The sequence below is a fragment of the Centropristis striata genome, chromosome 4, assembly GCF_030273125.1.
Source record: "Centropristis striata isolate RG_2023a ecotype Rhode Island chromosome 4, C.striata_1.0, whole genome shotgun sequence".
NCBI lineage: Eukaryota > Metazoa > Chordata > Actinopteri > Perciformes > Serranidae > Centropristis > Centropristis striata.
Genome location: NC_081520.1, coordinates 34,062,176 through 34,088,422, shown reverse-complemented (window position 1 = coordinate 34,088,422; position 26,247 = coordinate 34,062,176). Strand labels below are relative to the sequence as shown.

The 26,247-nt window shown below is 38.6% G+C and overlaps 1 protein-coding gene across 2 annotated transcripts in view; it reads right to left on the bottom strand.

The window, feature by feature from the left end:
• Window positions 1-17,767, bottom strand: part of si (sucrase-isomaltase) — a 97,925-nt gene extending 80,158 nt beyond the window's left edge. Inside the window, exons 1-8 of one of the 2 annotated variants that reach the window (XM_059331914.1) lie at window positions 17,631-17,767; window positions 11,211-11,322; window positions 9,816-9,904; window positions 9,364-9,484; window positions 6,495-6,604; window positions 6,015-6,166; window positions 1,789-1,960; window positions 1,591-1,690 (exon numbers count right to left, since the gene is read on the bottom strand). In XM_059331914.1, the coding sequence (XP_059187897.1) occupies window positions 1,591-1,690; window positions 1,789-1,960; window positions 6,015-6,166; window positions 6,495-6,604; window positions 9,364-9,484; window positions 9,816-9,904; window positions 11,211-11,322 (856 nt within the window). In that variant the 5' untranslated portion in view covers window positions 17,631-17,767. Of the gene's footprint in view, window positions 1-1,590; window positions 1,691-1,788; window positions 1,961-6,014; window positions 6,167-6,494; window positions 6,605-9,363; window positions 9,485-9,815; window positions 9,905-11,210; window positions 11,323-16,158; window positions 16,312-17,630 lie in introns of those variants that run through there. The other variant, XM_059331913.1, reaches the window with a different exon arrangement.
• Window positions 17,768-26,247: the final 8,480 nt, after the last annotated feature.

Sequence of the window (26,247 nt, the reverse complement as noted above, 5' to 3'; positions counted from 1 at the left end):
CGGCGCTGCTTGTTACAGCTACAAGAGTAGCCATTAGCGTATCAACGCTAACTCAAAATTGTGGTCACAACATTAGCTGACATTTCATAGCGGCGTTACAATCGTGCCAGAGAAATTCAGAGTTGAGCAAACTCAAAAACAAAACTTAAAATATTTAGTTTAATTGTCCAACTTAAAATGTTATCGAATTTTGTTGCCTTGAAATTTTGAGTTCACCTAGCTTTTCTTTTTTTGCAGTGCATAACCTTAAAATGTCTTCTTAAACTCTTGCAGCAATGTCTCTATTTTGAGATTTTTTTATTTGTTGTGCAGACTTTAGGTTCACACATGAAAAAACACATTCTTTGTGTTTCAGTCAAGACTATCCACGAGAGGTGAAACAATGCTTTCATATCAGGAGACTTTAATGAGAAAGAGAAACATGTCAGTGGACATTCCCACTGCAGTCAGTCATCCAGTATGTACATGGAAGCCCTGAAAGTCGAGCAAGTAAGAGTATTTTTTTTTTCAGGCTCATTTTTTCAAAATTGTTTATTTTATATTTACATGTGCCAGAAAATGAGCCATCAAGAAAAATCACCTGTGTTCACAGATCTGAAATGATAGAAAAAAGTGCCAACAAAAAACTCTATTCTCACGGATAAAAAAAGAAAAATTAGCCTGAAGAAAAAAAACTATTTCCACAGAGGAAGTTAAAAAAGAAAAATAAACAAGTGAATGTTTTTTTTGTGATTATTATTTTTTTTAAATCTGTTTTCAAATGATAAAAAGTCAGCCAGAAAAAAATGAGCCAGAAAATTCATTTTGTTCGCACATTAAAAAAAAAGTCCAGTCTTTAAAAATAAATAGCCTGAGAGAAAAAAAGACTAAGTCAAAACCTAGTTTATGGCTGACTGCATTTGTGTTATTTACACTAATGTGTTACAGTAATACTGTTAGTGTCTATAATGTGAATATTTTGGATATTTGGATATAAATCGCTATGTTAATCACACAAATATCCCACTGTATATGTGCTTTAAACGTAATAACCGTTAAGCATTCACGTTCTTTGATCAAGAATGTAGATTTCAGTGGATGGGGAAATAAAATCAATCAATCAATATGTGTGTGATTTAAACATCCGTCTATGCAGATTACACTCACTGCCCTAACGCACTAATAATAATATACTAATAATAATCTATAATAATTACCTTTTGAAGTTAGTTAAGTAAAAGCACTGTTCTTATGGAGCCAATGACAAGTATCAAGTAAGAAATAATAATACACGATAATTCTACTCCTCAAAGAACTGTCACTAGCACTTATTGATGCACTAATAGCTCTTATTACACTATACCTTGATTGTTTGCTTTTATTCTTCCTGTAAGTCGCTTTGGATAAAAGCGTCTGCTAAATGACTAAATGTAAAAGGTCACAATATGATCCCCTAGTACATGTCTAACACTCTGCTGCCTTTCCAAAATGTGCGTTTGAGTCTCTGATTACTGTTCTGAAGACTGTAAATTTCTGTGTGCTTGAATTTGCATGTATTCATGTATTTCTATGTCCTTGCATGTGTATTTGCGTGCATTTGTTTATCTTCACCCATAGCATTGCTGTTCAGGAGAAACACCCCGAATGACTTTCCACTCTGGTCTTCCAGACAGAGGAAGAAGGGATAGTGTCCGTAGAGGTTATGTGTTCCCTGCAGGGATGACAGAGAGACAGATGGATGAGGGGATATATGAAAGAGGCACAGGAGGGATGTGTTCGTGCGTGCATGTGCGTCTGTATATTCCTCACCCCATTAGGAAAAGCGTCTCTGGTGAAGATGGGCCAGGTTCTCCAGTTTGTGTCATGGCGATACTGTGTATGCACATGCTCCCCGAGGCCATAAATGTTATGAGATGGAAGCTTAGCAGACAGCTGTAGGTACTGGTCTGCAAACACCAGTGGAGCCATTGTAGTGTCAAACCTGGATGCATTTTTTTAAGAAGAGAAATGAAGACAAAAACAACGGGTCACCACTGGAAATCGGGTAGACAGACTGATGTGAGAGGGAGAACAGGTGAGAGAAGAAGAAGTAGGGAAGAGAGTGAGAGTGAGGTGTAGTGAGACGAGGGAGTGGGAGTGAGATGAGGACAAGTGGAGGAGTTGAGTTGTAGGAAAAAAACTAACAAGGGGAAGACAGATCATCCCACCAAGCTCTAATAAGCCCTCTGGGTAGCATTTTTCTAGCCTTCAAAACAAGACATACACTGCTAGTTGAAATACTGAGCTTGCTTTAGGTGTACAGCCTCCAAAAACAATTGAATATACAAAATACATGTAAAGGCTGAATATGCTGTATATACACATTGTTATTGAATGGTGACAGCACAAAAAGCAGACAGACAGAGAAGACTGAAATAAACTGTTAACATTAGTTTTTAATCGTAGTAGTTTAAGAGTCAGAATCAGCAAGATGACCATGAATGGTTTATTAGTGAATGAGTCTTCATGCATGCACTTACTCTCTCCATCTATCAAGGAAACTTTGGATGGAGATGGAGTTAACACTTTGATAAACCTTTTATAATGACTTGGCGCAATTGTATGTTATCAAAAGTAGGGCTGGGTGGTATATCGATTTAATAAAAGTTATACCGATATATTTTAGAAAGAGATATGTAGTTGAGACAATACCGCCATACTGGCATTTAATCTCCTTTGATGTTGCCTTAACCAATGACTGCTGTTTGTTACGGCTGTTTGCTCCTCTCTGCGCCCAACAGGCACACAGCATTCCCTGCTTGTCATTCTCTTTGGCTCAACTCCTGCCCTTGTGCGTGTATGTAGACTTCTCCCAAGCACAATAATACAACAAACTTTTAAAAAAATCCATGGTGGACACGGTGCCGGTTGATAAAGAGCAAGAGCTAGGTCCTAAAAAGAAAACCACAACGGTTCTGTCAATTGCAGATGAAGAGCAACACGACGTTGTTTGTTAAAACATGCTGCAAGCGAATTGCTTCAAAAGGTGAAAGGTTTTGAATTTCAGTCTTCAAATAAAAGTAATAAGACTAAAACACTTTGCATGTTTAGTTTAAAATACCAATATAAATCGAATATCTCCATTCGGCCTAAAATACCAGGCTATGAGTTTTGGTTCAGAATCAAAAGTATTAAAACCTTCTTGTTCAGTCAAGTCTGGTTTTCCATACATACACTATACTTGAGCAGCACGCCAAGTATATTCACTACCTTTATAAGTATATCTGGCAACAAACATCTTTGTGGTAGAATTTTTTGTGGTAGAATGACGGCATTCACGATTGATTACCTACCCTCGCTCTATCGCACATGCTCTGCGGTCAAAATGTTGTTGTTCTGGTTCCATTTAATGGCTGTTTTTTTCCCACAGGGGCATTTTCATAATACTACTACTACTACCACCACTACTACTACTACTAATACTAAAACTATTAAATGAATGGCATACATGCTAGAGAACATTTTGCAAAGGTCCTGCAAGATGATATCATTTGGTGGCATTGGTGCTAATATGGATTTTTGTTTTCTTGCAACAGGCAAAGACCCTCGCACTGACCTCAAAAGTCAAGGGAGTATCTATGCAGTCATGAGTATAATCCAGAAATTTCACCTTTTTGGAGATATTTGACTATACCGTTCACAAAAAGAGAGGCTGTTCTTCTGACCTATTACTTGAATTCACCAAGTCAAGTCAGATCTTTTTTATAGCCACATATCACATATCATATCATAAGTGTTTTACAGACTCTGCAAAACACACTGATTGAGGATGATAATGAGTAATAATGGTGATTGACATAACATGTGACCTCATAAAGGTTTTTACAGGAAATAAATAGTGCAACTTGATTACTTAATAGCTGCTAATCTTCAGACTAATCTCAAAGCCACTGGTTGAAGGTCAAGTGCAGTGTTGAGAAAGACGATGCTGATGAAAACACCAGTTAGTGAGGCAAGACAAAGATTGCAGAAAAAAAACTCATGCATAAATGGCAGTCAGGTCTGACAATACTCATGAGCATATCACCATTAGTGGAAACACTAATGGATATGGTGTTTACCCCTGTGCACTATATCCTATTGGTAATGAAAACGGCCCCCACATGCCCTGTTTTCACCAAGTGCCATATTCTATAGCATCAACGACAATAACAGTTTAATGCCTGTTGGTGTTTAGTTGGAAGTGCGTGTGCGTGTGTGTGGTCACACAGCTCTGAGGGGTAATGGATCACTGAAGTGTCACCTCAGGCTAACTAAGCAGACTGGTACAACATGAAAATAATTACTTGTTGCTGTAGGAAACTAAAATGTAATATGGCTTGTGTTACGCATAATTTTTGACATAGCAGCATCAAATGAGATAGAAATGATCATTTGAATCTGTTGACTCAATTCTGTAAGGTGACGGTGAAAAGACTCACAACTAGGACTGTACTGAGTAGTTTGAAACTTCATTCATAACATTGACATTTGAATTCTAATTCAACATTCAAATGTTCAAAAGCTGTGCAGCTGTTTTTTCTTCTCCTTCTGGTCTGACGATAGATAGTGACCCGACGGTCCAATAGTCTGGAAATAAAAAATACACACACGACAGGAGTACAGCCACTGCTGATATGGGTCATAAAAAATAATTGTGTTTTATGGTGTGACAAGGCTGAGGTTAAGGAACTGTTCGGTTACGGCACGTAAACCACCTGTTGGGTCCATTAGGCCAATGGGATGTCCCAACAATGGCATGGCACCTGCCACTGGCGACCAGCCCACTGGGATTTAGATTTATCCGCTAACTGAAGCTCTGTCTTAGGAGCTGCTGTCAGCTTTTCTTCTGCAGAAGAGGCGGAGGGATCGCAGGGTTTGCTAGCTAGCTAAATCTTGTCTCATTGAGCAGGCAAGAAGGGGTTGAGCGCTCCCAAAAAAAACCTTTAACCCATTTTTAAATAGTATTAAAAATAGGAAATCAAGTCGCAGTCAAAGTTGATAATGTGGCAGCCACCATAAAAAAATAAAAATAAATATATATATATATATATATATATATATATATACATATTTACAATGTAAAAAATAATCTGTTTAATTTATGGTAAAATACCAGCAGCTGTGGTTGCAAGAATTTCACCGTAAAAAAATACAGTGAGTGGGTTTTCTACTGTAAATTTAAATGTAAATATCAGCAAAAACTGTAATTTAGACTGGATATTCCCGTTATTTTTGGGGTTATTGTGTCATTGTGACATCATGGCATTTCTCCATTAATTTGCATGAGTATTTATAGTTATATTTTTTTACAGCAAAACTGTGTGTTTCCTACAGTTAATGACAGTGAAAGTTTAAGTTTTGTGATATTTTTTTGATTTACAGTAATTAAAAGTGTCTCCTACAGTGATATACAATTTTTAATTTAAAAAAAAATTGTTTTACTGTCATTTCAAATTTTTTTTTAGTATATATATATATATATATATATATATATATATATATATATATATATATATATATATATATATTTATGAGATGAAGTCCTAAAATATGATGACAGCTTTCAAAAAGAAAGCAGCAAAAAAGACATGTTGTAAACCCCCTATCGACAACTGTGAGAGAGAAGCAAAACCTGAGACACTGAATCAAAAATTCAACAGCTCAGCTTGTTTTATAATATTTCTGGGCTCTATATATGTTTCATAGTATTTTGCCTCCAGAATCACATCTACTGTGAACATAGCTTGCAGTATTTTAATAAAACTCACCACAACAATCTCCTACTACCATAAATGTTTCATCTGTCTACAGGTGCAGCCATACAGTCCCATATACCCTGCATATACAGTATGTAGTATATTATAAAGCATAATAATCACTTAATAAAATATGTGCCTGGACGTACGTAATATTATTTTCAAATAATGCTATATTGACGCTCTTGTAAGCAACCCTGTCTGTGTCCCCACACACAGACGCACACACACACAAAAACGCACATAGTGAACACTCACAGGATTTTTTTGTTCTCCTTCCTGCGCACAGTTAGGCCAAAGGGTTTGTGTGTCATCTCCAGTGTGTTGCTGATGGGGCTGGAGGGGTCACTTTTGAGGCTGTTGATGTGGTCATGGGGAACTTCAAACCTCTGCCTGTGGGCATCATAGATCTGAGGAGAGAGAGAGAGAGCGAGAGAGAGAGAGAGAGAGAGACAACCATACAGACAGTGTGAGTGTGGCCTCATATCTGACGGTCATGTTAGTGCTTTGTTGTGTACATCGCTATTTTTGTCATCTTTTGTTCTGTACAACCTTCGTGTTAAACATACTTCAATGAAAAAACAACTACTTTTGATATTCATTTGACTGGATATGATTTTTCTCACAAGTTCCTCTGTTGCTGTCTAAATGTATTTTGTGTGTGTGTGTGTGTGTGTGTGTAAAAGCAGGGAAGGTGTTGTAAGGTGTGTAACAGAGATGGGGTCTCTCAGTGCGTACCTTAAATCGGAGTCGATTGCTTGACTGCATTTCTGCGTGAAATGCCAGCTCTTGTATATCAGCTCCAAATAGAGAAGGAGAGGCCATTCTCTTCAGTCGGGCGTTCATTACTGAAAAAATAAAAGTATGAAAAAAATGAGGGGGAATGTTATAATACAGTAAAAAGCAACAATATTCATATTACATGTCACGTCAACACATTCTTACTCTCAACTCGTCAGATACTGATGCTTGGTCAGTGCCCCTTTCTCTGAGTTATGATTGCAACAGGAAACCTTTTGCATCAGTTTTGGAAGTGTTAATGAATTAAAATAGGCCATGATTATGATCAGTGTATATGATGGAATAGTGGCACCAAATTTGGGCTTTTATGAAAAAAATGTCTCTAGTCCCCACAGTCTGGCTTCTCCAGTGGAAAGCCCTGTTGACTGTGAAACATTTTATGTGAGTTGTTTGCTTACATTTATCTCTGAAAATGGACGAGATTGATTGTACTATAAAATGTATAAAATTTTCTCCCGGGGGCCCCCTGGACCCCCTAGATGGTTATTTTTTTTATTATTTTTCTATACTCAAGAGTCAAGAGTAAATTTTTTGTATTTGGCAACTGTTGATATAAGCAATTTACACTTATGATTTAATTTAGATTTATGATTTATTTTTATTTTGTTGTACGATTTTTATTGATTTATACAGACTGAAAAATATTTTTCGATATATTTTTCAGTATTTTTTAATATTGTCAAGTATATCGTTATCGCAAAAATACTCTGAAATATCGTGATAATCTTTTAGGGCCATATCGCCCACCCCTACTACCTCCACAGTCTGGCTGGCTGTGGCTCAGATGGTAGAGTGGTTACCCACTGGTTGGATGGCTGGTGTTTCAATCCCTGGCCATGGTGAATAATATTACATATGTATTTATATATCGTACAATCGTTACTGGTTACTTCCCCACGGAGCCTTGTAAAGCAGCCTCATCCACCGGCGCACGAATGTGTGTGTGTGAAAAGTCCAGTCCATCTAGTGTCTACTTAATGCCTGGATGCAGTTACGTTTGTGACGTTGGCAATGTAGAACTTTATGTAAAGAACTTTATTTATAAGTTGACTTACACTACAACACTGACGTTGGTTTCACACTTGAATTGAACATCAATTGCCTTAATGTCCAGGGTTTGTTTGACCAATCCAAAAGACTTTTGCTCTCTATTAGATTCCCTGCTCTGACAATCTAATAATTCCATGGGTTATAATGGACTTAATGACAAGCCCAGTGCATCACATAAACAGTGCCTTGTTATCAGTATTAGATGCCAAACATCAGTATCTGAGAAGTTGGGACGAACAATGGGTTGATCTAATTTAACTACCCGCCAAAATAAAGGTGAAATGACCCAAAAATAGTTATATTACTGTATAACTATAGATGTTCTGTAGTAGTCCTTATTTTAGTCATCAAATAAATCCGTACACTCTCTAGGTACTCCACTAAAACTGAACAGAAAAATGAGTCAGTACTGTAGTTATAGGAATTGTGATATATTCACACATTTTATGTTATTGGTTTAAAGGAATAGTTTGACATTTTGAAGATAATATTCACTTTCATGCAGAGAGTATTGTGTACAGTACAAAGAAAGCTAATTAGTTTAGCTTTTACCAAAGACTGAAATAATAAAAATGGATAGCATGGTTCCGTCCAAAGGTAGCAGAATTGATCACTCACTAATCAACATTTTTATATTTTGCAAAACACCCACTCACATTGTGGTTTTGCAGGGTATTGTGTGCTGCTAGTGATATGTATGTGCTGCTAGTGGCTTAGCAACATCATGGTGACAATAAAATATTCTTTTATATTCATGCACAATATTCTGTTTTAATATTCAAGAGGCCTTAACGGTGAGTGGTCTATTTAATGATCACAATGTGCCCCACTGACAACAAAGCTCTGGAGAACAATTTTTGGATAAACTGCGCACCGTGCATAAGTTATCCAGGCAGCATAAGTGCATTAAAATAAAAATTAAAACATTTAGTCATGACATGACAAATGCATGTTCCCTACAATGAGGAGCGAGCCGCCACAATTACAATAAACTCCAACAGTCCTCAGTTTGAGTCCTCCACATAAAATTCATCAGGTGAGCTGGGATGGGAATCCATTTAAACCGATGTATTCCCAGGTTATACATTTACCAGTATGATCAAAGGGTACTATATCCATACAGAGTCCACAGTTGCCTCTCAGGTAAACGTGGGTAGTTTGCATAGCAGCCTTGAATGCAGAATGCATGTAAAAATATTTGAAGACGGTTGGACTTGTATAAGAAGGAGTCCTTTAATTTTCTGTATTGGTTAAAGTCAGTTGAGTAATGCAAAGCCTGTCTCAGGCCAAGGAAAGAAGTGATTGTTTTTTGATACTGTTCTTCTCACTTTTGTTACACAAAACAAATAGCTAACAAAGGTGGTCCTTTTAAAAAAAAAAAAAAAAAAATCTTATACTACTCAAATGATGTGTCTGAAAATGTTCATACTTGATATAAAATGTGTTTTCTTGCTTTTACACAATAACTGAGTTAACATAAGGCAGTGAAATCAAGCAGAAAATAGAAAAGCCTGCATGCTGCAAAAGTCAATCATGTTTTCTGATATGCCATCCATGTTATATTCCACAGAAAAAACATGCCCTAGGCAAGTCAGTGCAAAAGGAAAACTGAAGTGAGGGAGACAGACGGACAGATTGAAGGACTGTGGAGCAGTTAGAATTTGAAAATAAGCTAAATAGAAAGCCAAATATTTCCATCACTCTGAGACTGCATGTGTGGGAGTGCAGGATCGAGAGAGGGGAAATAGGGATTTACCATAAGGATTTGGTTGCTCTGTTGATTCCACTGTGTATCCATGGTTGGTTGAGAAGAAACACCAGGGAACATTTCTCTCATCCAGTGGGCTCCAGCAACATCCACGCTGCTCACACCGCAGCTGTTCGAGTAGGGAGGTTGATGGTTGATGTTGTTATCATTATCATCATCCACATTGCCATTATTGTCATTGCTGCTACTATAAACATTGCTGTTCTCATTATCATCATCACCGCAGTTGTTCTAATAATCATTACAACCAGGGTAACAGAAATAATCATCAACAACACTATTTCAATTGTGACAATGATAAGCGTAAGAATTGAGTTGTAAGAAAACTAGTCATTTTGGAATCTTTAACTCCTTCTCACTGTCAATTCAACTAACGGCCTTTGGAAAAAGCTTCTCCATAAACATTACTCTGCATTCTTGGAAATGATCGTGAGTCATACCTTTGAGGCTCCAGCATCAGGGAAACAGTCTACTCTTTCAGCCAGAGGAATGGGTCCAGAACACTGAGGAACAAAATCTTCAGTAGTTTCTGCCAAAAGATGAAAAGTTTACTTAAAACAAAAAATTGAAAAAATAAAACGATGAACTACTGAATAGAGTGCATTTTAATGTGAACAATGAACTGCTCAGAATCAGTCATTTTCACAAAGCCCTCTATGATCGTTGTAGTAATGAGAGTAGAAAGTGAGTTTATCTCCAATGATTGTTACCTGACCTTAACCAGATGGATATAACTGGAACCATGATGGGGAAGGTCTCCTAACCTGCCATTAGGCTTAGTAAAATTAATTTATTTTTCAGTAATTTGTAACAGCTTTGAAAGGCACTGACAAATTATATCTTTTCTGCAAACAGGGCCGTCAAAAAACAATTCTTTGTTGATCTGAGGGGCAGATATGACCAAAACATTGAGCTTTTTAGTTTGGAGGATTTATTGTCCAAGTTATGATGAGATATTTTGCCATGATTACCTAAAATATAATATAATAATTTGGAAGTTTGGATTTACTGAAGTGGGGTAGTATGAGGTGCTTATCTATAATCAGTGTATTACCTACAGTAGGTGTTGGTCTGCACACCCCTAGTTTGACAGGAGAACCAACCGATGAAAAGCTAAGTGATGTACTGTTGTGAGGCAGCAGCAAAACTTTTTTTATTTTTGCTACCTAAAAACGAGCTCACCAAATAAAAGTTTGTTTGTTTTAATAGTGTTTGCTATGGAATATTTTCAGGCAGCCATGTTTAAGTTTATGCAGGTGGAACTGAAGCTGTGATTTATGCTCTTGTCAATGCCACCAGACTCCACTGACAAAAACATTAATTGTACCTCACAAAACACTGGTTTGTTCGTGTTATTTTGTGAATTCAAACTAACCCTATAAAACTCTAAATAATACCACAAACAAACTAAGCGCTTGATCGATCAGTAGACCAGCCACTCCTGGGTTCTGCAAGATAAAACTGTTTTTTGTCAAAGGAGTCTGGTTGCTTTGATGAGAACATAGATAGATGCTTCAATTCCCCAAACATAAACTGAAACAGGGTGGTCTGAAACACATCTAAACTGATGATTTTGCTTTTTTAAGGTGGGCCTTTTTTAGGCGGATAAAATAAGTTTTGTTGCTGCCCTTGTCCTCAGCAGTAGATCGCTTGGCTTCCGTGCCTGTCCTTCTACTTGCTTTGCCATCTGGGGGCATGCCAACAACCATCTACTGTAGATAATACACTGTGTTTAAGTTCCTCACACAACCTACTCCAATAAATCCAAACTTCCTCTTTTAAACAGTTTCACAAATACAGGAAGGCCAGGGTAAGTTGTGATTAAGTTCACCTACCATTTTTTGTGATGTCAGTGACAAACAGGACTATGAGAGCGATGGCTGCCACAGACATCAATCCAAACATGACTATGAGGCTCACCTCCAAACCCGTGAACCGCTTTTTCATCTAACACACACAAACACACACACATACACAATGAATGATTACAAAGGCCAACATCATTAACACCCAATAATGACAGAGTTTACTAAAGGCAAGGTCTCAAAGGTCTCAAAAAACTTCCCAGCTTAATGAGGCCCATTGGCAGGACACACACACACACACACATGCACAAAACAACCACATTATAGTAAACAGGGGCATTTTTTTTCCTTGCATTAACCTTGGAGTCAGCAGAAGCTTTCTGCAGTTGAAAAAAAAAACTAAACTGAAAACAAAAACCAACAGTAAAGGAAAGACAAGAAAAATGGCAAGACTTTGAAAGAAGAGAAAAAAGGGAGTCGACAAGTGCCCGACAGGCCTTGCCTAGTCTCTGCAAAGGCACCCATCATATCACTCAAGCAATTAGGCTTCACTCCAATGTACTCTTGGAGACAAAAACAAGGTGAATGTCTGTATGTGTGTGGGTATGTGTCTATTTGGGTGAATGAGAGGCTTATAGCCATCCTGTTTAATGTGCTGTGAAGAGCAGGCGAGGGCAAAGAGAGAGACAGAGAGTCAAACGTGTGCATGCCCCCCTTGCACAGCATACAGAAGCACCGAAAACTCACCTGCAAACATGCAATACAACACCTCGACACACAAACAAACAAATTCATACAGTACAAACCTTTTAGCCTCTCCCTTCTTCCATTAAGCTTACTCTAAGTACCTAAAAATAGTTTCACCCATAACGGCATATAATTTTATGCTCTTCTGACACAGACCTTCTGATATGTGTGTGTGCACACACACTTAAAAAAAAAAAAAAAAAAATCAGGGGCACTTTATGGCTGCACTGTTGGGGTTCCCATGAGTGCTGGCAGTTAAGAACATTATCTGATATTTCATTTGAACTTTTACTTAATACCTTTAGTTCACTGGTTACTTTGAGACATATCCTTAAAAGTTAATGTCAGCCCAAGAGGAGGTTTGTCACCTGTAATTATGCTCAAGACTGGCATTAAAAAAATGTGATTCAGTGCAGTGTACATTTGAATACAAAAATCTGCCTAAACATCAGTATTCAAGGCCCTCCATAGACATCTGTTCCTCAGGGCTGCATTGCAATTTACAGTGTATTATTTACTCTACTGGCAAAGAGCTACACATAACTAACATTATCATTAACAAAGTTGGTCACAGTCTGTCCACAAAACTTCATAGTGCAAACATCTGCACACTACAGAAAGTTTAATCTATAACTGAATGCAGTATTTTTTAAAATCTATAATCTGAAATTGATGCATTAGCTATTTAAAATGAATCCCAGTAACAATCTATCATCCAGTATCATAGTTTAAATCCTGTTCTATCGTTAACAAATGCTATAAATATAAAGATCGGATTTTGAGTTGAAAAGCGAGACCGCCTGCAGCTGCAGTCTTACCTTGGCTGGCTTCAATGTTCAGGGCAAAGTGCCTCTCAGTTCAAGTGAGATAGGACCTTATAATCCACAGGATGTATTGTGGTTGTAGGGGCTCACCTCTCCTTTACTGCATTGTGTGTGTGTGTGTGCGCGTGGGTGTTTTACAGTCTGAGCATGCAGACCCCAAAGCCATAAAATGTCAGATAAGCATCAACAGTGTGGGAAAACAACTGCAGCCTAAAATCCCCATATCAGCTTGTTACAATCAATCCCGCTATCATGTTTGATTTGAGCGCGTGTGTGTGTGGCAATGTGTGTGTGTCTGTGTGAGAGAGAGGGAGAGTGTGTAAGTGCCTTGATGGTTATAATTTACCCAAAGATTATCGTGCATTTTTGTTGTTTTATGTGAGCTGTGACTCAGCACGAGTAATCTTTACTCAACTGTTATCAGATCATCTCATTTACACACACCTGACACTATTTATTTGACTTGTTGCAGAAGAAACAAGCAACTCATTAAATATGTATAATGTATATTATATATCATGTATTGACAATAAATCTACTTTGATCAAATCTTTAAAGTTATGAATGTGTTGTTATACAACATGATGATATAACCAGTGTTGGGGAAAGTTACTTTTTAGACTAGCTAGTTACTTTACTAAGTTGCTCTTTATTGAAAATAACAGATAAAATACTTTCAAAATCACTTTTTGAAATGCTTTATATATATACGCTGTTTGGTGTGCTGTCACTTCTATTGTAAAGAAATAACCAAACTACCAACTTTTATCAAAAGAAAACATGGAAAGTATTACAGGTGTGAATCACCAGAGGCCCTATGATCAATTTTATACCGATACATGGTGAGTATTGCGATACGATATATTGCGATTTAACCGTTTAACTGCATTTTGTGTCCACAAAATTAAATTCAATCAAAAATTGTTTTGCCAAATAAGAGAAAATTATGTATATTCATCTCACTTCAGTCTTTTTATTTCTCCACAATGAGAGTCAAACCCACAGAACAACAAATTATTCAGTCAAATTGAACTTTGAACTAATATCAAACATGTATAGACGACAACAATTGTAGCATTAATGCTCCGTATAGCTTCGAGATGGCTGTGTCCGTGAAATAACGTCGCAACAGAGTCACATACCTGCGTTCCAGTGTCTTTAGCATGTAGCCAAAACCCTTGTTTTCCACAACATTGTATGGCTTTAAGTCCTTGCAACTGAAGAAAGTAATGAATTGTGTTAACTTATTCCTGTGTTCTGAATTGTAGGGCTTGTGGGAACCCAGAGAGGCTATTTTCATTGAGATAGCATGATGTCAGAGGTCACAAGCGCTTCAAAAATCACCATGAAACACCAAAAAATAGCTTAACTATAGCCTAAAATGACACACATGGTGCCTATAGATTCCTTATATCTTCTAGCTTTATATGATGACAGGATTTCCAGTATATTCATAAAAGTGAGCCTGCCACAGCCTCCGGAAAAAAAAAAAACAGTCAGAATGCTAAATGTCGACAATTTTTGGCCATGAATTGATACAATATTGCCATGCATATATTACATAATAGTAACATCTTCAATTTAATGTATTTATTTATCCACTGATCATACAAACCATGACAAGATACAAAAATGTTTCTCATCTACCACAATGTAAGGGGCACATGTTATTTAAAACAAGGCTCAAAACTTAGTATATGGTGCTAACAGTGAGCATATTGTGTCACAGTCTCTGAATTTTTAATGTTACATAGGCAGTCGCAGACTATAGAAAAAAATAGATAAATAATCTCTACTTTCACAGGAATTGGGCTGTTCATTCTGAATAACGTATGCCCCTTTCTAAGTAATCTAGCTAACTAGCAGTAGCGTTAGCTGATAACATAGCATCCTACCGACCTCTGATCTGTTCTGCACATGCACTGTTTGCAAAAAAAACAATAACAAGATGGCACACAGCCAAAAGGCCAATTTAAAGGCTTGAAATAAGAGTCAACAAACCAATGGTTGACATCATGGTGACTACATCCATTTGTTGAGTCTATGCTCAGACATAGTGGCATATGCTTACTTGCCATATGTTGAAAAGATGTAAATGCATTTGTTTCTGCAAGAGGTATTGCACAATCTTTACCCCTATGATAGTGTTAGTACTGTATGTCCATAAGCAGTCTCTGGAAATAGCCACTCTCCTTTTTTTTTTTTTTTTACCTAGTATGTCCATTTTCTGTCTCCTCTGTCCATGGACACTTAATTGCACTGAACTCAGCCATTGTTCTGTCTCATAAACAGCTGCAGTGAGTTCTACACATAGGATCAATTAGCTGCCATAGCATCTATCTGATCCCTGATTAGTTCAACCACTGAATTAGCTATGCGAGTGAAAGAGTATTGAACTGTTTGGGTGGGGTAGCATTGTGAGTTACAGTCAATGGAGAAGATAAAACATGTATCTCACTCATAGTTTATAAGTTGGATTCATTCATGAGTTTGTGATATGGATAGCTGTTATTGCTGTACGAACTTAATTGCTAATGTGCAGGTCAGTCTTCAAGTGCATGATCTCCTACGGGACTGTAGGAGGGCAGACCCTGTTTGCAAGATCACCAATGCTAATGCTAAAGCTAATCAGACACCTGAAAATACTCACTTGAAATTTTAATTGAAACAATGGTGGCCAGGTTGTTTTTCTGCTTTGTGACTTCAACTGGTCTTACTGAGCAGCTATAAAGACTTAGAACACATTGTTTGTTTGGAGTATAAGACTAACAAATAGTCTAGACTAAAGTGAATAAGGTATCTCATTACAGAGCTCTGCTTGTAATCACTGAACTAGGGTCACTAGGTGTAACGATTGCTCATTTTTACACCTCCTTTGTCTTGCAACAATGCTTCCCAGGCTTTGTTGGGTAAAGACAGATGACCGCCCCCTCCGTTGTGACACTAACACAATTCCACAATTATTATCATGTAGCAGGTCCGCAGCAAAGATGAACAACGTTCACCTTCTCTCAGGTCATCGCTCGTGGCGAAGTCAGACCCACAGAAACCAAAGCAGGCAGTAGTTAGGCCGGCAGTTACATTGTGTACGGCTTCGACAGCCAGACATCCAGACATGCCAATACGGGCTGTAGTTTGGTGATGGCGTCATTCCATGTCATCCCAATAAACAGAATGGAGAGGATCAACTGAATGAGCTATTCACTATCTAGAGACACAATCATCCGCTCTTCCAACACAGAGCTTGATTGCCAAGCTTGATGACTATATGATCGAAGAAGCCAAGATGAGGTCTGGTTGAGTGTGTGTATATAGGTGAGACAGTGAAACACAAAGGGCTTCCATAACAGTAACCATAATTTGGCTAGGATACCACACGTACAACAATGACTTGTGTGTGTACTTGCATGGCAATGTAGGCGTCCAAGTCTGTCTCTGATCATTCCGCTCACTCCTTTTTTCTCTCCTTACAAATCCAATTCCACTCTGCCACTGCCAATTTCAGGTGCTCTCCCTCTAGAATGCAGCGCCAGCCGATTTCAATAGAACAAACTGAAATTGGCAATTCACTCCCCTGTATCGATCCAGTCACTTTAAGACTAGGCACTCAACATTGAGAGCTGCCAACCAACCGAGATTATAAATGTGTGTTCATGAGTGTGTGATTCTGTTTGTGTGCATGTGGGTGCAACTGGGAACTCTCACCAGTTTCCCCGAGAATCAATAGGTGGATTGTTGACCTGATATTAGATCTGCATAAACACTAACAGTGGTCACCACTAACTGCTAAAATGTTCCTTTGCTGATAGCAATTAAAGTTGGATCATATGTGGATCTTTTTTTTTCCTGCATTTTATAACTTTCGCACCATTTTGTCATCTGCATTACCGTTTTGTAACTCTGTTCTCCCAAACCACAATAAAACACTCTGAAGGTCTCAATATAATAAATGTGTTTATACTGATTTTTATCTGGCCTCGGCTCTCTGACTACGTGTCTCCACGCTAAATTATTCTCTCCGCTGATAAATGTCAGGTCTATTAATAATTGACCATAGGAAGGTATACTGCTCCTCTCAGTCTACTGCGTGAGAAAGGAGACATAACTTGATGTGACTTTTTTTTCTCACACAATCAGTCATGCTTTTTCCAGCTTCTAAATTTACATTTCATCCAAAACAAACCTCTTCACATATAAAGACAAAATAATTGCCGTGCTGTTGAGCAATTGAAAACCCTCTCTGCTTGTCTGCAATGTTTAAGGGCACATATTCAATAGTTTGTTTTTACAAATCGGTAATTCTTATCCTTGAACTGCCAAATAACTGTGCATGAATCATATTTTCTCCTTTAAAATGATGCTGTCAAATTGTCTTAGAAGAAACTGAGGGCAGAGGTTTATTTGGTTGTTTTGAACACCCAGAGTGTAAGCGACTCGCTGTGTTTCAGTGTTACATTCCTGATTAAATTTCCTCAAACAAATAATTATAGTTCATTCAGTCCATTTGTGCACATCCCCTCTGCACTCTCCTTCTCATACATTTTTAAATGGACTTTGCTTCATCAGTCATTGTTTGCTCTGTGCTGGCTAGTGTTGGCTTTGTAACACAGTATGATAAAAACGCTGAAAGTTGTCAAGTCATGGAAGATGAAGATGATTAGCCTCATGGCCTTTTAATTCAGATTGATAAGCATGCCAAAACAATAGTTAGTTTTGGCTGTTATCATTTTTGACATCCCTGTTTCTATGGTACATCAACTTGATTCTGTCCGGTAAGTTTTTGCACAGAATAACCTGATTGAGGGTACAATTCTTGCACTTTAATAATCATTTTTAGGTCACATTAGTAATATGTGCATGCACATTTAAACCATGTTACCTGCCGGGGTCCCGAGTGTTCAGTTGTTGGCTCAGTGCTGGTCTTTGGGCGTTTGATCTCCAGCCCCTCATTTTTGTTGATTCACCTCTTCAGAGGGGAGTTCCACTTCAAACATAGAAGAAGTCCATCTGAGTCCAGTTCATGAGTAGCTTTCTACAAGCCTGCCCACTTTGTTTCCCACACATATAATCCCACTAAACCGTTGCATACAGTGCATGAATAGGTGCAATTACTCAGAAACCTTGTAGCACATCAAAATTACAGACTGCTGAGTGCATGGTGGACGCTGTAAGCGCCTTGGGTGAGTCTGCTACTTACCATTACATATAATGCATCTACTTAGCAAAACAAAACATCAGAAGAACAATAACCACATCTTTCTCTTTCCAATAAGCAGCGTGGTGTTAAAGTACATTCACACCTACCATAGTCTCAGTGCTAACAAGTCTTTCTCAAGGAACTTGCAATTAGCAAGTTGTTTCCTTAAATGTAAGCCTGCTTCCTTAACAAGCTTCTATGTTCTGCCGGTTGCTTAATGGGGGTGATGTAATTATAGTCTGCACAAACATGCTACTCAACATTCAACACCCTCTCTAATTAACCTGGTGTCCTGGGATTTTCCATTAGGAAATAAAAAAGCATGTTAATGGTGCGTTTGGCGTGTAGAAAAGAGTGGATAAAATCTATACATCCCAGATTTTTCAAACAACAACAACAGCACCAATTCTTCGATAAGTGGTACTAATTTGTGTTTTTATTTATTATTTTATTCTTAATTTGCATGAAAGTGTATAGGATCCAAGATGCAACCTGTGGCCTGAAAATGTGAAATGTGAAAGTACCCAAAACCTGCATTCTTTCTAATGGCCAGTAGAGGGTGATCCCACTGGTTGCAAAAAGATATCCTATTGAATGAAAGTCAATAACAAAGTGATCCTACTTTTCACTTAATTTATTTCCTTAGTAAACATTTTCCTAATGAGTTCATCGTTTCAATCACACGTTTCAATTCTTCTTTAATACAGCATGATGTTAATTTTGGAAGTTATGTTAAACTTGCTACCAAGTGTATATTCTGTTTTTGACTTAGAACTCTAACCCTTTAATAGTGTTTATTTTAATAGGATGCCCCCTCAAGCTAGCTAACTAGTGCTATCATTAGCTGATGTCATTGTGCCCTTTCGGCTCCAGATATGCAAATTCTGCACATGCTCTGTTTGCAGAAAACCAAGATAGCAACTGCAAAGATGCTTATTTGGAGGCTAAAAACCTTGAGTCCACAAAACCAATGGGTAACGTCACGGTAACATTGTTTACATCCAGTTTAAACTATGTTGTAATATGGCTTGTGATGTGATATGGTATAACCCTTACCTGGCAGTTAAACTGCTACCACAGGATGAAGTTTAGTAGTAGAAAAATGATCATCTTTGCTTTCAGCCTCACAGCATTCAAGCCTAGGAAATGGCAACATAACAATGAAGTGTCTGTGTTGATATAGTCATTCAACCTCCTAGGAGACAAAGTCATCAAGCAATTATACTGGGGTGTTGCAGTTGTTCTGTGTGTGTGTTTGTCCGTGTGCGTGTGCGTGTGCGTGTGTGTGTGTGTGTGTGTGTGTGTGTGTGTGTGTGCGCGCGCGTTTGTAACTGTTATATCACCAATGACTGCACAAGCCATAATATGCAGGTGGCCTATCTAAGTGTTCCCATTATGCAGTATTCCCCATAAGCATGGCACACAGATGTTAGACCCCTATGGGGGACAAACAGCATATTGAACGAAGAAGAAAAATGCATATGCACAACTTTATCGACACATGCACGTACGCACGCGCGCGTGTACACACACACACACACACACACACACACACACACACACCAAGCTTCTGCTGCATCATTTGTAAGGGAAATGTCATCCATCCCTGTCGCTGCTCTCTGCATGTTTTGGCAGGAATAGAATCACACGCACAGTCACATGGGCATGTGCACACACACACGCACACATAAAATAATGAGTATGCTAACAACTGTCGGTGCTAAGCTTTGATAGCTGCTTTAAACGCCCTGTGTGCTAGATCTGGCATAATGATTAACCACCATTTGTTTGTGTGAGTTACGCACGTTCAGTGCAAAGCTCACCAGTTGTTGCTATCTTTTGAAAGAAGGTCAAAGTGTGACTATTTTCTCATATACTCCTTCTCACCGTCCTGTGTCAACCGTGTTATGAAACCTGGGAGTGACCTTGTGAACTCCAGAGGTTCTGGAGTTCAGTGGAGTCGTGGAGTATCACACAGGAAGCTGAATAAGAGTTTAAAAAAAAGAAGGAAAAAAAAACTTCTTGCTCTCCTTTCATGTGTTGAGGTCTCAAATTTACTGCTGCTGCTGAGCTGCTCGCGGTCTGTGGAGTATCAATATTTCATTATTTCATATCTGTGTGCTGAGCAGAAGAGGAAAGCGTGCTGTGTCTCTCTCTCTCTCTCTCTCTCTCTCTCTCTCTGTCTCTCTCTCTCTCTCTCTCTCTCTCTCTCTCTCTCTCTCTTTGTGTGTGCATGTGCACATAAAAGATTCTTTAGTTCTTGGACCGCTCCCCACTGTACCCCCACCATTCCCTCAGATTGCATAGCCGATTTAAAAGCTAATATAATCTGACAGCTCATTATCTTAAATTGAATGTGCTGACGGTGGCATAAAAGTCATGCCATTAAAGGATAAACACTGCACAAACAAAACCCACAGTCATCCATGGATAATTATTTCATTATTAGTATAATTATCCACTTTTTGTTCCTCTATAACTCCACTGCAACATGACATACATTATAAACATTCAGACAGTGGCAGCGCTAATCAATTCCAGAACATTCTTCTTCTGCTGGAGTTATGAGATTTTCACTAAAATACCTTTGTTGGCAGAACTATGGGATATAACATTAGCCGTAATTGATCGGCCACTAAGGCTTGTTTTTATGCATAATGATTGATGTACATGCATTTAGTTGGGTGGCAGGCTGACAGTCACTGGATGAACTTGGGTTCAGCTCCTGCATTGGCAAACATCTGCCCTGCTAAAGTGTCCCCCCCCCAGGAGGTGCTGTTATGCAGCTGATCCTCTCCTCCAGCCTGCCTGGAAGGACTTTCTTCCCATAGTGATCAATACAGTTGGCATATTTTTGCAAGTCTTCATGTGCAACATTACATCATATATATATATATATATATATGCAATACCAAGTGTGTGATAGTTTTAAGTGTTTTTCAAAGTTGCTGCATCGCTGAATTTTGCAGTTGCAAAGACTTTCTTCCCATAGTGATCAATACAGCTTGGTATACTTTTGGAGGTCTTTACGTGCAAAATGTCATTATATCTTCATTTGCATGTGGATATATATGCACGTAATACCATGTGTGTGATATTTTTCAGTCTTTTTCAACGATGCTGCATTGCTGAATTTTGCAGTTGCATCCCCGTAGAACACTCACTGCAACTTTATACACTCATCATGTCTCCGCCTGTCAAGCAAACTCAAAGAAGAGAGAGATAAAAGGGAAAACCAAACATCAAGAAACTAGGTGAACCTTTTAGACAAGTTGCTGAGACACACTCTTTTCTGGTTCTATGTGTGTTTTTGTAGGAGTTGCATCTGTTAAAGTTTTTCACAATCTGGAAAATGCGAAGATGAAGCTGATGTTATTCATTATTCATCAACTTTAACTTTATTATTGATACACACAATGTCTAGCAGCCATCTTCCTCTTTCTTTAAGTTATCTTAACTTCAAAACAATTGTCTTACATTTTACTTTCTCCTGGCATTGCAGTATATCAGCAAATACAATTATAATTCCATTTTTATGCAGACTATTAATCCTAAAAATGAATCCTATTCCTGCCCGACATACAAGATGTGCGAATGTTTTTCACTCTGTCTCTAAAAATCTATGTTTAATGTAGTGAAGAAAGATCAGAACACATTTATCATAAAACTAATTTCAATAAGGGCTCAGTTTATTAATATTTGACAAATGGGTCTAACTACATCAATGCAAAAGAAACAGACACATACAATGTTTGTCATACTTTTTTTTGTTGTCAGACTTTGATTGATGGAAAATGGCTGTGTGGGTGATATCTACAATTTTAGGTTTATAGATGTGTTTAGCCATAAAAAGGATTATGAAAATAATATCTGATAGCTTATTTTAATCAGACAGAGGATGGGTTGCAATGGTATGCTGTTTGATTACACTGCACCAGAACTTATAAATAATAAATGTCTCCGACAAAACAACAAACAAACCACAGTGTATAAAATAACATCATGTCGGTCAAACATTAATTAAAAACCACTTAACAATTAAATATGGAATTTTTGCAGCGTGAGATTCCAATTTCCTCAGTTTTCTAATCAAATTAACATCCTCATTTAAAGTTCAATTAGCTGTTTTATCTCTTTCTTTTTTTCTTTTTTCTCTCCCTCCTCTCTTCTCTCTCATCAGGTTGGGAGTCAGGCTGTACGGGTAGCAACAACGAATATCCTCGTTGCCATGGCAACTCTGAGCGGGTGATCTTTTGTCAGGTGCCAAGAGCTCGCTGCAATAGAATAGTGTTGGTTATGTGTGCGTGCCCGCCACGTGCACGTATGTGTGTTCGCGTGCACACAGTTTGCACACGGTGGCGCCGTGAGTGTGCGAGGGGTTAGCGGGGTAGAAAGAAAACAGTGTCCTTATCTTCGAAAAAGACTGCAAATCCCCTTTCGGTCTGTCACTCTCACTCCTCCAGCAGCGTGACTCTCTGGTTCTCTTTCTCTCTCTGTATCTCCCATTATCTTTCATTTAGAAACACCATTGTTGCACACTTCTCCCTATCACTTAAAATGACTTAAAGGGGCTCCTCAACTCTGTCATCCTCCCTCCTGCTCCCACCTGTCTTCTTCCCCGCCGAACACACAGAAACAAAACTTGACAAGTGCTTTTCTGTTTTTTTTTCCCGAACACCTACTCCTCCCTCGCCCATGATATGCAGATTCTTTGCTCTCAAAGTACAGACTGTATTGATCTTTCCCATCCTCCCTTTAACTCCCCCCTCTCTCTCACTGCTCACTCTATCCACTATTCTCCCTTCATTCTGCTCTTTTCTTCCCCTCCCTACATCTCTAATGACCTCTCTGCTGATTCAGAGACCATCAAGAGTTATGGCATATCTCTATTTCTATATAAGGATAATTAGAAAAACCTCAAGTGAAAGTTAAACAGTGCTGCAGCTGAAGACAAAAACATCTTGTGGAGCAGCTTCTGCATGCAAAGTTATCAGAAAGATTTTGGAGTGAAGTGTGTGTGTGTGTGTGTGTGTGTGTGTGTGTGTGTGTTTGTGTGTGTGTGTGTGTGTGTGTGTGTGTGTGTGCTCTAAATTAGGTGAATGACTTGTTGTTGCTGCTTGTCTCTCCCTGCCAAGACAGAGGGCCTCTCTTCGACTTCACTTAATCAGTATGCTGCTCCTCTCTGCATCACTGTCCTTGTGTTATAAATACGTAGACGCACACACACAAACACAAAGGCAAAATAAACACACGCGCTTCATCAAAATTCCATTCCTGACTTCATTGTTGTCCTTGCGGTATAAATATCATGTATAAAAAATAAAAAATAAAAGGGGAAGAAAAACACAAAAGTTGGACCAAGTCCAGAGTCCGGAACACACGTTTGCATGCGTGTGCACATGCAAACTTTTTCTTTCCTCACACACACATTAGACCACACACTCAAACACAGGCACTCTTGTGAGAGGCCTAAATATGCGTACACATACGTACACACAAAGCAGCTTGGGGGTGATAAATAAAGCAGTGCGAGCTCAGCACTAGCCCTTTGCCATGTCAGGCTTTACTGATGTCTGGTTCAATCCAGGGGAGTGGTTCAATCAGGTCCCACAAGACCAATCTAATCTGAGACCTACAACATACACACACACACACACACACACACACACACACACTGCTATGAGAGAGCATTTTTCTTTCTCATACACAGTTTTTTTTTTATCTGAACCAACTGTCAAAAAATAACAAAATATGATAACAAAAAAAAGTTACTTGATCAAATTACCAAAAATAATTCTGACACTACTATTCACCCTTGGATAACTCAAAATGTGAAGACAATTAATTTGACATAACATGAATGACCGGGGCCAGAGATGAATCCTGAGAATCAGAGCAAATAAAAAAAAAAATTGAATTGCAATGACATAAAACAAGTGAAGTGTTAGAACCGAATATAAACTGGACACTTGCAAGATAATAATACTGGAATATGAAAAGTGCTGTCTGTGATGTTTTCTCAATGAAGATGATGGGAGAGGTGAAAACAAAGCCTCTTCAATTTCAAAACTTTCCTCTGAGAACACAGGGAAGACTTTAGCGTGCTGAAGTGTGCACTGTCATACTGACAAGTATAAACACAAATCACAAACAGAGGTCCCACATCAGTACTTTGCTGAAACATGAAAAAAAACCCAGCCATATCCAATCACCAAGGTCTGCGCTTTTCATGACTGAGTGACTCACAGGCAGTCCCTTTACAGTTTGGACTTATTACCTCCACACATATACCCTCCCAGGCCTTTTACACAGGACTGAGAATCAGCTCTCACATACACGTACATGCAAGCAATAAGGCATACAGGAGAGCAATGAAGACTGTGAGAGAATATGCTAGAGAGAAAATAATCTTGTGAATTACTTTAAACATAATGTATGCGTTCCCTTATATTTGTTTATTCCAATTTTGGACTGTGCATTCCACATACACATAAACAAAATTCGTATGTGGCTTGCGCATGGCACGAAGGTGTGCATCCTCGATTTTGAAGATTTTTTAATTCATTTTTCTGACGCCTTTTAGGGGAGCTCCAGCAGACACAGACTCCGTTCTCCTGGGTGAAAGTCTGACGTTTGTTCGACCCATCCACCAGCACTCCCACCCTCCCCGACCAGAAATTCCACCATTTAAACTTCGCATCGCCGACTGTCATTATAACTTCTGCCATTAGAGGGCGGTGGAGGACAGTCTCAAACGTTAATTTGGGTCATATTTTGCTGCCTGACCAAAGACCTACAGGGTCGTTTTTGAGGTCAATCTCACATTTTATGTGTACTTCAAACTTTTGCATAATAATGCCAATAAAACACACTGAACTGAATTTGATTCAGAGGCGTATAAAGTATGAGAGAATATTGAGCACTATCACGCTGCACTCTCTTACTGTATTTGTCATCCTCTATTTCACATTTTTCACATTTTACTAGTTCCCTCTGCCTCTCCATAGACTGCCTCCAGCTTCTGGCAACAACCTCAATGTCAGTCGTCTCCAACCTCTTAAAGACCCTGGCTTGAGCGTTCATTTATCCAGTTAAAAGTCCAAAATGCAGAGAGAAAAAAAATGAGGGGGTTTGTTTGTCCTGCGACTTCTGCCCTCTCCACTCCTCCAAGATAATCAAGATGTAAACACGAGATGAGTCCTCTCTTGTGTAACAACAAAGGCTCAGATAGGCAATGGCAAACTGAAGATAAAAGTCTAATGCCATTTATGAAAAAAGTTATTTAAATCCACAAAACATTGGCTTCAGTTTCCATGGATAAATCAATAATTCTCTGCAGTATTCTTCAGTATTGCATGTAATATTGTGCACCACTGGGACCACTACCATTACATCTCATGCATGAGATTATATGTGTCAAAGGGTTAATTGTATAAGCTTTGGGATTAAATTAAAGATGGAATACATTCCTTTAAGGTAATATGCTATAATGTGATTAGCTGAAGAGCTTTGACATGAATGTAAAGAGGTATCGTGGTTGGAAAAATGGCTCTGCATGTTGGACTGTAAATGGGAAATATATCATGATGATACAATAACTCCCAGCTACACAAAGAATATGACAAAATGGGATTTATTCTAGGGGTGCACCGATCGGCGCGGATTTCCTTAATTTTGCAGGATCGGCGATCAGCCGATTCTTTAATGTCAAACTGACCTTATCTAGCATCTTATCTAGCATATTATCTACTCGATAATAACCCCCCACAGGCGAAGCAGTGCTCCCAACTTTGTAGCTAAATTTAGCAACTTTTCAGACCCCCTTAGCGACTATTTTTCAAGAAAGCGACTAGAGACAAATCCAGCGACTCCTTCTTACTCTTCTTAACGAGCCACTAAGGAGCCTCCGTTAGCGGCAGTTAGCTACAGTTAGCTCTGCTAAGTGAACACCTGCTGCAGGAGGTGTTCACTTAGCAATCTCTGTTTGTTTACAACAAGCACCGGACACTCTGAGCACAGTTAGCGATGCCAGTTAATTCACCATCACACTGTTTATGATCAGCGGAGACTCTGTGCTTAGTTAGCCATGCTGCTTTCAGCTGCTGATGTTGTGCACAGTTAGCAACCGTGAAAACCATACATCACCTCCAGAGTCTCTAAATCCCTCTGGGGGCTAACTTGTCCCGCCGTGGAAAACAGCCTCTCCTCTGTTTGTTTCTTCTTCTACAGCTTAGCATCTAGCCGCCACACTGTATCATCTAATGCTATGCTGCCCTCGTGCGGAAGGCAGCAGTAGTAC